This window comes from Bos indicus x Bos taurus, chromosome 24 (assembly GCF_003369695.1).
Source record: "Bos indicus x Bos taurus breed Angus x Brahman F1 hybrid chromosome 24, Bos_hybrid_MaternalHap_v2.0, whole genome shotgun sequence".
NCBI classification, from domain to species: domain Eukaryota; kingdom Metazoa; phylum Chordata; class Mammalia; order Artiodactyla; family Bovidae; genus Bos; species Bos indicus x Bos taurus.
Genome location: NC_040099.1, coordinates 25,995,283 through 26,010,730, shown reverse-complemented (window position 1 = coordinate 26,010,730; position 15,448 = coordinate 25,995,283). Strand labels below are relative to the sequence as shown.

At 36.2% G+C, this 15,448-nt stretch overlaps 1 protein-coding gene across 1 annotated transcript in view; it reads left to right on the top strand.

The window, feature by feature from the left end:
* Positions 1–4,756: 4,756 nt before the first annotated feature.
* DSG1 (desmoglein 1) overlaps positions 4,757–15,448 on the top strand; it is a 44,376-nt gene continuing 33,684 nt past the window's right edge. The window contains exons 1-3 of the mRNA XM_027525623.1: positions 4,757–5,363; positions 14,202–14,237; positions 14,496–14,627. Coding sequence (XP_027381424.1) covers positions 5,316–5,363; positions 14,202–14,237; positions 14,496–14,627 — 216 coding nt within the window. The 5' untranslated portion in view covers positions 4,757–5,315. The remainder of the gene's footprint in view (positions 5,364–14,201; positions 14,238–14,495; positions 14,628–15,448) is intronic.

Below are 15,448 nucleotides of genomic sequence, written 5' to 3'. Positions count from 1 at the left end.
ACTGAAGACTATTTTAGTGAATTTAAAAAGTCTTTCTGAAAATAAAAAGCTAAAAATACAATTTGATTATAAAGATGTATCTTTTCCTCAATGATTAATTGCTTTAATTTTGGTGGTTATTTTCAGTCTTCCTGATTTTTTTTCGTAATCTCCAATCTTCTGAATTCTCCTAAAATCAACTAATGTATTAATGAATCATATTTTGTATTACAAAAAAATCTATCCATCTGGTGCAGGAGTCAGCAAACTTTTTCTGTAAAGAGCCAGAAAAGTAATTATTTTAGGCTTTGCAGGCTACATGGTCTCTGTCATAACTACTCAGCTCTGCTGTTCTAGAGGGAACATAGCCAGACAATACATAAGCCAAAGAAAATGGTTGTGTCCCAATAAAATAACAAGGCAGTGAGCCAGATTTGGCCCATGGCTATAATTTGCCAACACCTAGCTATCATTATGTTTAATTTTATTACAAAAATTCTCAACTATACAGAAAACAAATAGAAAACCATAAGCCATCACTTAGATTTAACAGTTCACATTTTGCCATATTCACTTCATCCATTTTATTGCTGAATTACCATGAAGAGGACTTCTGTCATCAGGAGATTTTGTTCCTACATAATTCAGCATGCATCTTTAAAAAGACAGACATACTTTTCAGTGCTACTCTCCCAACTCATCCCATCCTCTCCTTCTCCAGCTGTGGCCACAATGTCTCCGTTTCCACTGCTGCCCTGCAAATAGGTTCATCAGTCCATCTTTCTAAATTCCATACATATGCATTAATATATGATATTTGTTTTCCTCTTTCTGACTTACTTCACTGTGTATAATAGGTTCTAGGTTCATCCACTTCATTATAACTGAATCTGATATGTTCTTTTTATGACCGAGTAATACTCCACTGTACATAGGTACCACAACTTCTTTACCCATTCATCTGTCGATGGGCATCTAGGCTGCTTCCATGACTGATTCATGTTGACGTATGGCAGAAACCAGCACAATATTGTAAAGCAATTATCCTCCAATTAAAACTAAATAAATTTAATAAAAAATAAAGATACATCAATAAATATATTCATACATAGAAATAAAATTATACTTAGCTAATTGGTATCAGTTATATAATCAATTGTATAATTTTATATAATTATAAAATATAATCCTAAATATAAATTAATCAATATAACAAATTATTCATATATACATTACCAATAAAATTTATAATTCCTTAACAGCCTATTTAAAAATTTTTCCAAGTATCCCCAAAGTTATTTCTAGAGTTGTTTTGTTCATATCAGGAATCCAATTAAGGATCAGGCATAGCATTTGACTGTTATACACAAAAAGAAAAGTCTCATTTAATCAAATGCTGCCTCCATCCCCCAGACTTTTTATTTGACTCATTGAAGAATAGTCTGATTTTAAACAACTTGAGCAAGATCTAGGCTCAGTACCTCTCATAGGAACGCTACTGCTACGGCTAAGTCACTTCAGTTGTGTCCGACTCTGTGTGACCCCAGAGACGGCAGCCCCCCAGGCTCCCCCGTCCCTGGGATTCTCCAGGCAAGAACACTGGAGTGGGTTGCCATTTCCTTCTCCAATGCATGAAAGTGAAAAGTGAAAGTGAAGTCGCTCAGTCGTGTCCGACTCTTCGCGACCCTGTGGACTGCAGCCAACCAGGCTCCTCCATCCATATAACATAGAGGCAAATACAAAAGGTTTTGGTTCTATTATCCTTAACATTTCTCTCAATTTCTTCTCCGTTTTTAAGATTTTTAAAAATATCTTTCATCTATTTTTTAAAACAATTTCTAGAGCTTATTAATATAATTTAGATATATATATATATATATATTGGAGAAGGAAATGGCAACCCACTCCAGTATTCTTGCCTGGAGAATCCCAGGGACAGAGGAGCCTGTTGGGCTGCCGTCTATGGGGTCGCACAGAGTTGGACATGACTGACGCGACTTAGCAGCAGCAGCAGCAGGTATATATATATGACATCAGAGGCTCACATATAACATACAAACATATTCCAAAGAGTTTTTCTGGAATGTATGTGTCCACCCAGTGGGTGCCATGTAAACGAACGGGGATAGAACAGTTGCTTAAACAAGGCTTAAGAAATTCTAGATCAGTAGAATCCATCAGCTTCCATGAAAGATGCTGATTACTTTGTCTTTCAAGAGGGTACTACGATATCCCAAGCTGTAAAAAAAAATATAAAAATGTAGACATGACATTCTAGGGTGTGCAATGCCTTAGAAAAGAGCAAAATCCCTTCCCCCAAGAATTTTGGTCCTTGTGAGAAAATCTGTCCATTTTACCCAGAAAACACCAGGAAAAGAACAAAACAGAAAAATCACCCCAGATTTCATCAAATTCCCATGAAGGAAGAACTGTTGGGGTGTAAGTAGAAGTGCACATCCTGAACATTGTTCACAGTAGAATCAGGATGTAATGAGACAGGAAGATTAAGCAACCTTGTACAGCACAGTTATGTTTTAGTGGGGTGAGAGTTACAGGTAAGGGGACTGGAAGAAATGTTTAAGGAAACATGACCACAGAAATGAGAGCTGTGTGCTGTTGCCTCTGTTTTAGTTTCTCAGCTCGTTGGCATTAGGAAATATGATCAGCAAGGAGTCAAATATAAAGGACTTGGCAACTGAGATAATAGGAAAAGAATCAAATGTGCTGAATGGAAAAGCAGAAAGCTAGAGTTCCCTCAACTGAGAAAAAGAATAGGGTAGATTTCATTAGAAAGAGCTGAATTGATAAAGAACAGGAATTAGGCTTAGGATAAGATAGAAGATAATAAAAACAATGATGCTCTAACCTCTTTGCACTGGGGCAGTATGGTAACCACTGGCCGTATGTGGTTGGGCTTCTCTGATGGCTCAGTTGTAAAAAATTCACCTTCCAGTATAGGAGACGTGGGTTCGACCCTTGGGTTGGGAAGATCCCTTGGAGAAGGAAATGGCAACCCAATCCAGTATTCTTGCCTGGGAAATCCCATGGACAGAGAAGCCTGGCAGGCTACAGGCCATGGGGTGGTAAAAGAGTCGGACATAACATAGCGACTAAACAAGAAAAATGGCCTCGTGCAGTTATTTAAATTTAAAGTTTTAGTTTCTGAGTTCTGTTTCAATTCCTCAATAGCCACATATGGTTAGTGGCTAGCATAATGGATCCACAGATCCACAATCGATTCAAGTGTTCTCCCAGATAGAGAACATTTCCACATTTCAGGAACTTGTCTACTGAACAACACTGCTTTAAGGACATTAAGATGAGTAGAGAAAAAAAGGTAGAGAAGGAGATGAAGGAGGAGGAATGGTGATTCATAACCTCCCTTCTCCATTTGTTACCTAATGTCACTCGTTCTCATGTGACAATTAAGACAGCCATTGCTTTGCAATATCCAGGTTCTCCCACACCTCCTCTCCAGAAGGCTCCTGGAGACACTGCTGCCTTACAGATGCTCCACTTGGTTCGGATTGTGGAGCAAGTCATTGAGTTAGGGGTGGAGCCAGGGTTGGGTGTGGGGAAGAGTCATTCCATGGATGAAGAGGACCAGTGTACATCTTAGCACCATGCCCAGAATTCAAGGTGGAAAGAACATTCGCTTGCCACTGGGAGGCTTGTAAATGTAGATCCTTCCATCTCCCATGCCCAGTGAGTCTTCAGCCATTTGTGGTCAGACTTTCCTACTACTAATACATTGCTCAGACTAAGTCATGGGTCGATACTTACATTCTATCCTACTTGACTAATGAGAAAGTTGATCCAATTATTCACATCAACCAATTCCTATCATAAGTATTCTTATTCACTTTTTTTAAACCATTTATGCAAGTAAATATAGGCAGCCCATCTCCTCCTTCTAAGCTCCATGAGGAAGAGCATGACATTTCCAAACCATTGAGGGAGTAACATTTTTAGCCACACACCTATAGTGAAATGACAGCATTCTGGAGAACCTCTGACCCTTAGAGATACCTTTCCTTTCTGGGACAATTTTTAACATCCTTTTGACCATAATCAACATCTTACCAGATAGATCTCTTGTTCCAGACTGCTATTTCTAGCTCCATAGACTTCCTGCCACTCACAATATTTATACTAGACATTGCCAGGTGAAGAGGAGATTACCCTTAGAACACTTCCAAAGGCTTTCCTGCAACAGTCACTATTTTCACAGACTTCAGGGCTACATTCAGTCTTCTATTTGCATGTGTGGGCAGCTTTTTCTCCAGTGTATTCCCTGTGCTCTAATTGGCTCACTATACAGATTCTTGGCTCTGTGCTTGGGAATCGTCACTGACTTTTAACCCACCTCACCTGAAGAACAGCTTTCTGTGTTTATATTAGTATTTCAGGCTCTGATCTTCACTTTTTAAATTATCACTGAGATTTTAATTGGTGGTTTTGATTGTTTACGTTTAATCTGCCCTAGTGATATTTTACATTTTATTTTACTCCATTTGAAAAGGACAGAACCTTAAAAAGAGAGAAATAATTGGGGAAAGAAGATATTCATTTAGAGAGACAATAGAGACATCCCTGGACTTTGGCTGGTCACTTAAAGGGAACTGTGATTTACCCAAGGGACCTTAAAATTGTAAGTAAAATCGTAAGTATGTACGTTTTGTTTGTTTGAACGAATGCTTAAATAAAAAAATCCTCACTCCTAACATTAGCAGAGTTTCTGTCTCTTAAAAATAGTTCAGAAAATGACTGTTTCCTAACATCCACTGAAATGGAAAGTTTATAATGTTCTACTGTGACCTGAAGGTCTGGCAATGAACGTGGGTCACAGAATCCTCTTTGAATAGTATAAACATTCAGACTCCACTTCCCTTTTCAATATGGGAAGAAGCTGAACAACCTGTAAATAGAGCCTAGGGTGAAAAACCCCTATCCGTTGTACAGCTCTTCACACTTCTGATCATTCTAAATGCCTGCCACTGGAAACCTTCAATAAAGGGGTGAATCTTCCATGCCCCACAGAGAGCTGCCTTTCAGCTGGAAGAGGGTGTGTCCCTAAGTTTTTACCTGCGAGCAATGATGATCCTGTTAAGCATTTCAGGGAGACCAGCCCAAGTTTTTAGGGTGGGGATCTAGACAGGTTATACGTACCTTCAGTCCTGCTCCCAGAGAAGGCAGAAACACCTCAAAGCCTGCATGTAAGAACATCTACTGAGAAATTATTTTTAAGCAGACATCAGCTGAGTGGGGGGAAGAGAAAGAACAGAGAAGAAAAAACAAAACTCCCTCGATCTTGGATGTAAGAGAACCCAGCAGCGATGAACTGGCCCTTCTTCAGAGCAGCTGTGGTGCTGTTCATTTTCCTGGTAAGTGAATCCTGTTAAAAAGTTTCCATCATCGTTCTCATGGTAAACAAGGGAGAACTTTTAGGAAAATGTTATTTTGTGTTATTTCTAACCTAAACCCATTAAAAGTTTATGCTAATGATAAGGTGATTTTTATGGACTAGATTTTTAAATAGTGTTTCTCTCCTTAATTGAAGACTGCAAGATCATATTAGTGCATCAGTGTCAGCTCACCGTATCACATCTCTGACATCGAAGTCATTGCCAAGTCATGCCGGGGAAATACTGAACTTGGGAAAGTCAGATCACTACTTAATAGCCTTCTGTTGTTCAAATTCTCTTTTGCAGGTGGGCTTTGAAAACTAATCTCACAGGTGTATCTTGGTTTTTAATCTAGACATTTTCCCATACTTTTGGTATCTTTGCTGGTAGATTCACTATAGTTTTTAAAATGTAAAAATAGGATCCATATAAATTAAAATCATAGCTGTTTGTAACTGGCTTCACCACCCAGTCTCATCAGTTCTGTATGTGGTTGGGGGTTCATATCACTAATATCAGACGTCCCACACTTCTAAACTGTAATTTTATTTAAAACATTTATTTAATTTCAAAAAGAATGCCAGTATGGGAGATTTATAAATGACATAGTAGGTGAAGGAATGGCTATAATTAAGGAATAAGTATAATTATTATGATAATGGTTCTTACTACTGGAAAGTCAGTAATGACCATGAGACAAAAGTTGTATGTTTGATGATCAGAGAAACTATAACAAAATACTTTATTATTGCAACCCTACACTTTTTTAGTCTTCTCTCTTTAGAGACGACTTCTAAGTGCAGCACTAGTGAGTTGTATCAACTTCTCTTGTGTTGAAAATTGAAAATTGTAGTCTCTCTCACAATAATGTTAATCTAATACAAAGAGGCAAATGCCAGGTAAATCGTGTCTTCCAATTTGGCAGGATGTAGTGCTGTGGTGAATATGTGTCTCTACTTGCTTCATTTTTGAACTGGATTTTTGGGTGTCTATAGTAACAAGTGAGATCTTTGATTCAACATATGCTGGTTAACTTGAATTCACTTTATTAATTGAGAGGCCATAACCAGTGGATTTATTAATAAATGAGCATCAGTAAGTGGTCGCTATATAGTTCCAAACTGCCCTTCAAACATTAGCCTTATTCCAGGGACTTGATACTGAGAATTTCATAATTTGCAATGTGGCAGGGATTAATGAGTACCACACAGTATGTCATTTGAACATAGGAGTATTTGTTAATTATGAAATAAGAAAATACTTTTGTTTTTAATTTCATATAAATTTGATCTAATTCAGGTCCATTATAGTGTCAGCTGATTAAAGTTTATTCAGATGCTTATGTATTTTCATTGAATCTATAAGATGCCTTTTTAAATTTTAATGATTATTTCTAATTAATTACATCCTATAAAGTTCCTTTAAGTAGCCATTTGTATCTCGTCATTCTTCAGTACAGCATATCATTTTATCAAAACCATATATTTTCATGTAACTTTCTCTCTTTGTAGAGAGATTTCTGGGCCTTTGTCCTTTATTTTCTGAGTCTGGATTGTTTTTGCCTGTTTGCATGTGAATCATTTGTTTGTTTTTTTGCCATATTTTACTTTGGAATCAATCATAAGTTTCTCATACACATTAGGAAATTATTTCTTAAAGAACTTATTTTATAAAGAATTGAAATCTTTCATTTAAAATATCATAACTTTTTTTAAAAATTTCACTTTCTAAGGTTTAGAAAAATCACGTTATTTCTACTACTGATTTTACCAGATGATCTGGATAAATATCCTTTGGAGTTATCCAATCTATTTTTGCTTTAAAATACTGTTTCTGAATGTGAACCATCACTATAGCAAACTTTTCTGCTACACTTATTCTGAATGTTTGATTTTGCCAATTAAAAAAAAAGAAAAAAATCTATATAAAGTCTTTATATTCTCTGCTAAAAATTGGTAAGTGAAAATCTACATTAAGGAGCATATTTGGGCAATTTTGAAAACTTTTAAGACATTTAAACTGATAACTATCTTTAATGCAAAGCCACTGAGAGCTGGGCAACCATGTATTACAAGTATGCTGTATAATCTGCTCAATGTTCCTTTAAGTTTCAAGACTTTGTTCAAATTAGAGGGTTAGATCAGGGAGAATAAAGCGGAAGAAACTTCTTATGGAGGCTAAGCTTGCCACAGGACTATTCCATTATTTAGGCAAGATGCCTGAACAGACACTAGCTTACAGCTGTTATAACATTGCAGGCCAAAGAAATGTTATTAATGCTACATTTATTTTTCTTTCTTTCTTTCTTTTTGTTTCCATGAGATTGGTGTGTATATGGGTGGTTAGCAGGGGCCTTGGGGTGGTTAGAATGAGTTCTACACCAGAAAACAAAGTTAACTTTGTATCAAATATAAGAAATCTTTGTGAGTGGCTGTAACTGTAGTATAAGGGATGGCATGGTGACTGTGAAAAAGCAAAGTAGAACCAGTAGAATTTTATAGTTCAATTGATTTCTAAAACTAACTTTGCAACTTCACCAGGTCCAATCAATCAACTCAAATCAATACAGATATCAAGGCATCTTTTTCTATAAAAGTCAACTTCTGCAGCATACACTCAAAGAACAAATAAACTCATCTTTACTACCAAGAATGATTGATTTCTTCAGTTGATCATACCAGCCTCGCTTCTCCTCTTTCCATGGTTAATACTTCCCTCAAAAAAAACTGCTTCTGACCACCAGATAAACTAATTCCACAGTTTGAACTTAGCTGAAATTATTAAGTATATAAGCAGGTTTTATCTGGAGTATTTCTCAAGCCCAGGGCTAAAATATACGGACTATAGTATATACTTTATTACATAGTTCATCAACTTATGTGAACCAGAATCTTAAATTTCCATAATTGTGTTTATTGATGCCTAAAGCAAGAGAAGAACTAACGAACTAGTACAGACACCACAGAAGAGAAGCAAAGGGAGGGTTCTGTGCTTTCTTGTGCTCATATTACAGTGATACATATTACAGATATCAGAATTTCAGTAAAATATTTTCTAGAAGATGGAAGCGGCATTTCTGTTCACCTGTTAATTCAAATGTATAAATTGTATTTAAGCAAAATCATAATGCTCTTAAAAGCTTTGGAATTTCACAGCAGGTTTAAGATCGGCCTGTTCTTTCACTCTTATGAAAATAAAGAGTACAAAGCTGTCATCATTTAATTGGTTTGAGTTGCTACAGAATAAAATCATTTACTGTGTCTGATTAAGGCTATAGAAAAACTTAAAGAACTAGGAAATGCTAACTGGATAAATCTGATGACTTGGCTGCTAAAGGACAAAATTCACCTACTTAACAAGGCTTATGAATCTAGAAAAATAACACTGTCTATATTCCCAGAGCACTTTATTTCTGATAACTTTTCAGCTACACATTCTTCAAGAACATTGTTGTTGGCTACCTCCATGTCCTAACAGGCGCTGGCCTGACACTTGAAGAAAGAAGCACACTCGGTAGACTTACTGTGCTCCCCACAGTGAGGGAGCACCCTTCCAGAGCACTGGGTCATGTCACTCTTGCTGGCTATGCCTGGCATGCAATGTCCTCTAATGGACTTAGGCAAGTCAAAGTGGTTTAAATGCCACTGGTTGCTGATCTCAGTTGGTCTACAAGCACAGAGCACAGCCTTGGCTAATACACAACCACAGCTTCACAAATCAAGGGCCTGCTGCTCATGAAACTACCTGGCTGTAAGTTATTCGAGGGCAGGTTCTGTGTCTAAGTCACTTCTGTATCCTTCATAGTGCCTTGCACCGGTGTGAGATTGCTCAGTAGACGTCTAATTCACAAAGAAGCGGTAAATAGGGAATACAAGAGGTAAATAGGGAGTTTGGGGGTGGTTTCTATTTTCTCCTCCCCCCACCCGCACACACACTCCAAATAATCATGAGGGTATTACACATGAAAACAGCCACGATGAATTTTCCTGTTACTTTCATGATGCAGTATACATGTACATTTTATCTAAGGCTTGTCATAATATTTTTAGGGCTTAAATCCTTCAAAAGACTTAATAATAAAGCCTTGGTTTCACACATCTGATATGTATTTGTCAAAGAAATAAATAAGCCAATCGAACAAATAAGAAGAATGACCTACCAACATGCTGTCAACTCCAGCTATGGTCCAAGTAATACAAAGGAAAGACAAAACAGAAGGTTTTTTTTTTAAAAGAATCAATCTATCATATTTTGGCTTTATCTCAGGTTCATTCTTATGATATACATAACAGTTAGACACAAAATGTAATGCTTTAAAAACTGTCATGTGACTGTTGAAGATTAACACAATTATTAAATACAAGAAGTTGTCCTTACTACTTATTACTTTCAAGACCATTTTTATTATATGTAAAGAAATGTAAACTTCAATATCAAAAGAAAAAAATGAGCTTAATTAGAATCATTGATACTAGCATGAAATTTTGTGTCTTGTGGCTTTAAAAAATATATATATATGGATTGGTTCCTAAAATAGAGATGCAGGGAGGGTTCACTGAGGATGTGCTTTAAGTGAATTATTCACTGCTTTCTTAGAATATTTTAATTGGAAAGGGCTTTAGTCTCATATACAGAGGAGGAAACTGAGGCGCTGAATGGCTAAGTGACTCACTCCAACACCCATATCCAGTGGACAAAAGAGCTGAGATGTACTCAGCCTGACCAGTCTTCATACCTAAGTGCATCTCCATCATGGTCTCCACAGAACACATCCCCAACACATCTCATAATCCAAACTAGTCCCCTGATTTCCCCCAAATAACCTTATCCTTGTTCTAGAGACAAAGTCTAAATTATTCAGGATAGTGCCCTTCAACTTCCCTCTCCAACCAAGTGACTTTCATCTCCAACACATGTCTCCCTCTCCAAAAATATTTCCTTGCACACTATTAGTAATCTAATTCTACTATCACATCTTTCTGATTTTTTTTTTATCACCAAATCCCTTGGGAAAGTGACTATTTTAATGTCCTTTTCCCCTCTATCTTATTCCCCAATTTCTTTCAGTCAAAAAGAACCTGTTCCGTACAACTGAAAGCATCCTATTCAAAGTCCTAGAAAACCTCAGATTTCTTCAGGAATCACTCTGCTCAGCTATTTCATATCATCTGATATGGTTCACACCCCATCTTTCAGTTTTCCCTTCCTTTGACATCCTTGATTTTGCATGACATTTTCTTCCTGTTTTTTCAGCCACTTCTTTTTCTCCTTTTCATTTATTTTTTGTCATTGTTCCCAGTTACATAAATGTAGGAATTCCCATGTTTCATTCTTATCCCCAGGCTGTTTCTTGGCTGTATTCCTGAGGGATTTCAAATTCTCCCATGATTTCAACTAAGCAAACTGAGCAGTTATTCCTCCACATATCAGGCCTGAAGCACCAATGTTCATGGCGCTGATGTGTTTTTCAAATAGCTAAGCCTCTTCACCCAGGCCCTTTTCTGGCATCTTAAACTTGCCGTGTTCTAACCTGCTAAATTCTGCTATGCCCTTGCTCCTGATCTGCCTGTTTAAAACTGCCATCGCTTGAAATTCTTCCCTCTCTTGACTCCCACGTCCCATTGGTTCTCAAGCCCTGTCAGTTCCACCCATGCAGTATCTCTCCTTTAATCTTTTCTGGTCTGTTTCCACTGCTGCCCTTCAACTCTGCATCTCCGGCCTAATTTGATGTAAAACATTCGCTGCTGGTGGCCTGTAATCACTGCCTCTTCCCTGCGGTTGGAGTAATCTTTTAAACCCACAATTTTATCACGCCTTTCCCATGATCAAAAAATTTCAATATTTTCCTACTGCACGCAGAGATTTATTGCTAGAATTGAAAAGGTAACTGTATATAACTTAGTCTACCCCTGTCATTTCACAAATGAGAAAACTAAGAGAATTCAGCAAGTACACTGAAAGCTCTCTGACCCTATGAAGTACTTGATTTCATTATTTTGCCTTTGAAAGTCCAAGAATGGCTATTTCAGAGTTTTTTGGGTTTTTTTCTGGACTCTGAGCAAGCAAATCACAGTAAGATTATGTTAACAAAACATAATTTTAAGCAGACTTGGCAGTTTTTTAATTACTAATCCAGTTGAGAGCCTGACTCTGTGGTGAAACTTGCTTGGTCTTCTGCCTGAGTTGCTATTCATGGGAAAAAGAATGACCCAGCTTCATAAAGTTGGAAGGTTTCTTAGTCATCTGGCATAGTTCTCCAAAGCAAACAGCAAGCACTGACACTTCGGTGTGGTAAGGGAAGCGCAAGACAAATAACAGATGCATACACAATTCTGTAACTACGAAGAAATGGCTCCCAGACAAATAAGATACCCCCACACCCCAGTTCCACACCTACAAATTAGAGGAAAAAGTGTTCATGCGTTCACAGGTAGCAAGAAATACATACCTGCATTAACATTATTTCAATTTGGTGCCCAAGAGGGACTCTACAATAACAATTCAGTTACTTGTCCAAAGTAACTTGGACCATTTGGGTCATTTATTTTTCTTTCTCTTCCCACCCCACGCATAGCATTACTGTTATTGCTGTTATTATTGTATATAAGTACTCCTATTAATAATTCACAAGGATATTATGAGATTAGATTAAAATCAGAATTATTTTGAATTCTCAAAGTTGTAATAATGTCAATTCTTCATAGTATATTTTACTTGGAAATTTACTTGGAATAAGCCATCTTATATTACACATACCACAAACACAAATTTAGGCTGAATTGTTTTGGATTGTGAGTGTGTGCTCGATCACTCAGTCATACCCAACTCTTTGTGACCCAGCCAGGCTCCTCTCTCCATGGGATTTTCCAGGCAAGAATATTGGACTGGGTTGCCATTTCCTCCTCCAGGGGATTTTCCCAACCCAGGGATCAAACCCCTGTCTCCTGACTCTCCTGCATTGGCAGGCAGATGCTTTTATATTTAGCCCTAAATTAATATCCAAACCTCAATTTCTTCATCTGTAAAATGGAAAGAATTATAGTATTGACCACATATACTACTGAAGATTGAGTGCATGGATTCCTCTAAACACATTTTCCAATACTTAGTTATCATCCAGTAAATTGTAATGGTGATTAATGATAATGAATAACATTTGATACCATGAGTATATAATTTCTATAATAAAAACATAATCTCTTTATACTACTGATATTAACCATTATGAATTATGGAAATTTTTTTAAAATATGCATTGGAGACTAAAATTTTAAGGGTAAAATTGAAAGTGACTATAAAAAGTAATTATTATATTTTGAAATTACTATTATTAGTATTTTTTAAAATACAAACTATAATTTTCTTTTATCAGTGGTCCAGATAAAGTCTAATTATGATAAAAGCTTTCATAATTAGCAACTCTGAAAAAAAAAAACAGAAGTTAAAATTTTCTTATTTGCTACTGCTGCTGCTAAGTCACTTCAGTCATGTCCGACTCTGTGCGACCCCATATACAGCAGCCCACCAGGCTCCCCCATCCCTGGGATTCTCCAGGCAAGAACACTGGAGTGGGTTGCCATTTCCTTCTCCAATGCATGAAAGTGAAAAGTGAAAGTGAAGTCGCTCAGTCATGTCTGACTCTTAGTGACCCCATGGACTGCAGCCTACCAGGCTCCTCCATCCATGGGATTTTCCTGGCAAGAGTACTAGAGTGGGGTGCCATTTTCTTATTTAGGGGTGAATAAAAACTAAGAATTTATACCATCTTTAACTAATTCTAAGTTAAATGTAAACAAATCCTTCAAATCCACACCTAATTTTTAGATATTTTACAATGTCTTAGTATATTGATATAGTAGACTTAATATATAAATGTATGTTTTTAGAAGTGCCTTTGTCTTTAGAAAAAAATAATTTAAATTGTATGTATAATTTTACACTATAAATCATATATAAAGATCAAGGCCAGAGCTAAAACTAGGGAGAGTTCTGTTTGACTAGTTCATTTGCTTGACAGGGAAATTGTTTAATGCAGGAGAAAAGATTAATGAAAGTTGCTTACACAGCATTTGTCCCTACAGTCTTGTAATTTATCTTCATTGCTGTGGAAGGATGCATTTATATCATCTGTTTTGTTTAGTGCCAGTAATAAAACATCAAATATGAACTCATTTTTACATAAAGAAAATTGTTTTGATTTCAGCACTTTTATTCTCATATTTCAAAGCAAATTAAAGATTTATCATCTTAAGATTTTTAAGAATACTCGAAAATCTTCCATCTAGAACTGGACTGAGAAAAAGCAAACATTCCAAAGTTTTCCAGATATTTTCTGCGCTATATACTTTCTTTACTTCAGATTTTCTTTTCTATTCCCATCTGTGGCTAGTCAGACCCCAAAACTATAGTCAAATATTTTAGTATCATTACATACTATTGAAATCACTAAATACCATCCAAGTGCTTTCAACTCTTCAGGCATAAGGTTTACTAAGAGATCTTGAGTTCCCAGCCCTCATTCTCCCTGGGTTCTAGTTTCAAATATCCTAGCTCATATGATTACAAGTATCTGTACAGGCTAAGGATGAAAAAGAAGTTAACAATAAAAAGTAATGAAAATAAGAGCAAAACTGAAAGGTAAAAACCAAACACAAAAGAATCCTTAGTATTGTCCTCAGATCTTGAGAAAGAAACCAAATCCACCTGCTAATGACCCACAAGACTGTTTAATTTTTTTTTTTTTAAAGCAGTAGGATAACATGCATTGTAGAGCATTCAATTAAAAATTAACTATTATGTTTATCTTATTTTTTATAGGTGGTGCTGGAAGTTAACAGTGACTTTAGAATCCAGGTAATATATAGCAAATTAATTTTTTTCAAATTAAAAGTAAAAAAATAGTTTGGGAAAAGTAATATATTTTCCAATGAAAATTTATAATGTATAAGTAAAGTTAATGTTATGCTAAAATTAATGGATTATCAAAATTACCAATTACTCCAACTAAACATCCTCTCTTTCTGACACTGCCCTGACCTCTAAAATCTCCAGTGGAACGTGAATTATGAATAAAAGTTAATAGATACTATTACTTTGTCCTGCCCACCCCAGGTCAGGGATTATAACACTAAAAATGGCACCATCAAGTGGCACTCCCTCAGGAGGCAAAAGCGTGAGTGGATCAAGTTTGCTGCAGCCTGCCGGGAAGGGGAGGACAACTCAAAGAGGAACCCGATCGCCAAAGTAAGTATCAAACCCAAAGCAAAAAACCAAAAATCAGAACGGACAGAGTTAAATTTTCAAAAGAACCTACCTTTGAAATAAACATTTTATGAGCATATCTCACTGAGAAGTTATGATACAGAACAGAATATAGCTGTTCAGATTAGAAAAATTGAAGCCATCAAAAGTGTAAATTAAGAAATTTATCCACTTGGGTAGACAGTTGAACACTGACTCATAACATTAGTGAAATTAATATACACAATCATGTGTCACCCTAAACTCTAGATGAAAAAATATAGTGATTTAAACAATGAATTTAATGCTCAGCACATTCACAGGAACCATTTAAGTGTGTGCTCTTTCTGTCTCATAATCTTAGAATTGACTTTCTACTTTTAGCTTTCTATGAACATTCACAATGTACCCTCTTTCACATTCTCTTTTCCCTTCATTTTCCCTTATTTTCCTTTAGTAAACACCCAGTCACATGCACATGTGCACATACACACACACACGGAAACATCTCCACACACAGATTCACACATACAAACATATATACATACATATACACAGATTTACACAGACATTCCCCCATGAGATTGCTTACAATCATATAATTTTTAATTTCAGAGAGACCCCTGGTTTCCATAAGAGTTACTTGGGGTGGTCTCTTTGATTTTTATGCTAATACAACTTCCTATTTTCAGAATTAAAAACTTCTACAATAGAGTTGGATAACTCTCTCTTGTCACCTACAAAAATCCTCTTAAAACTTTCTTCAAAAACTTTACATTTAAAAAAACATTTAATCAAAAGATCAAAGTTATGTAATAACATTG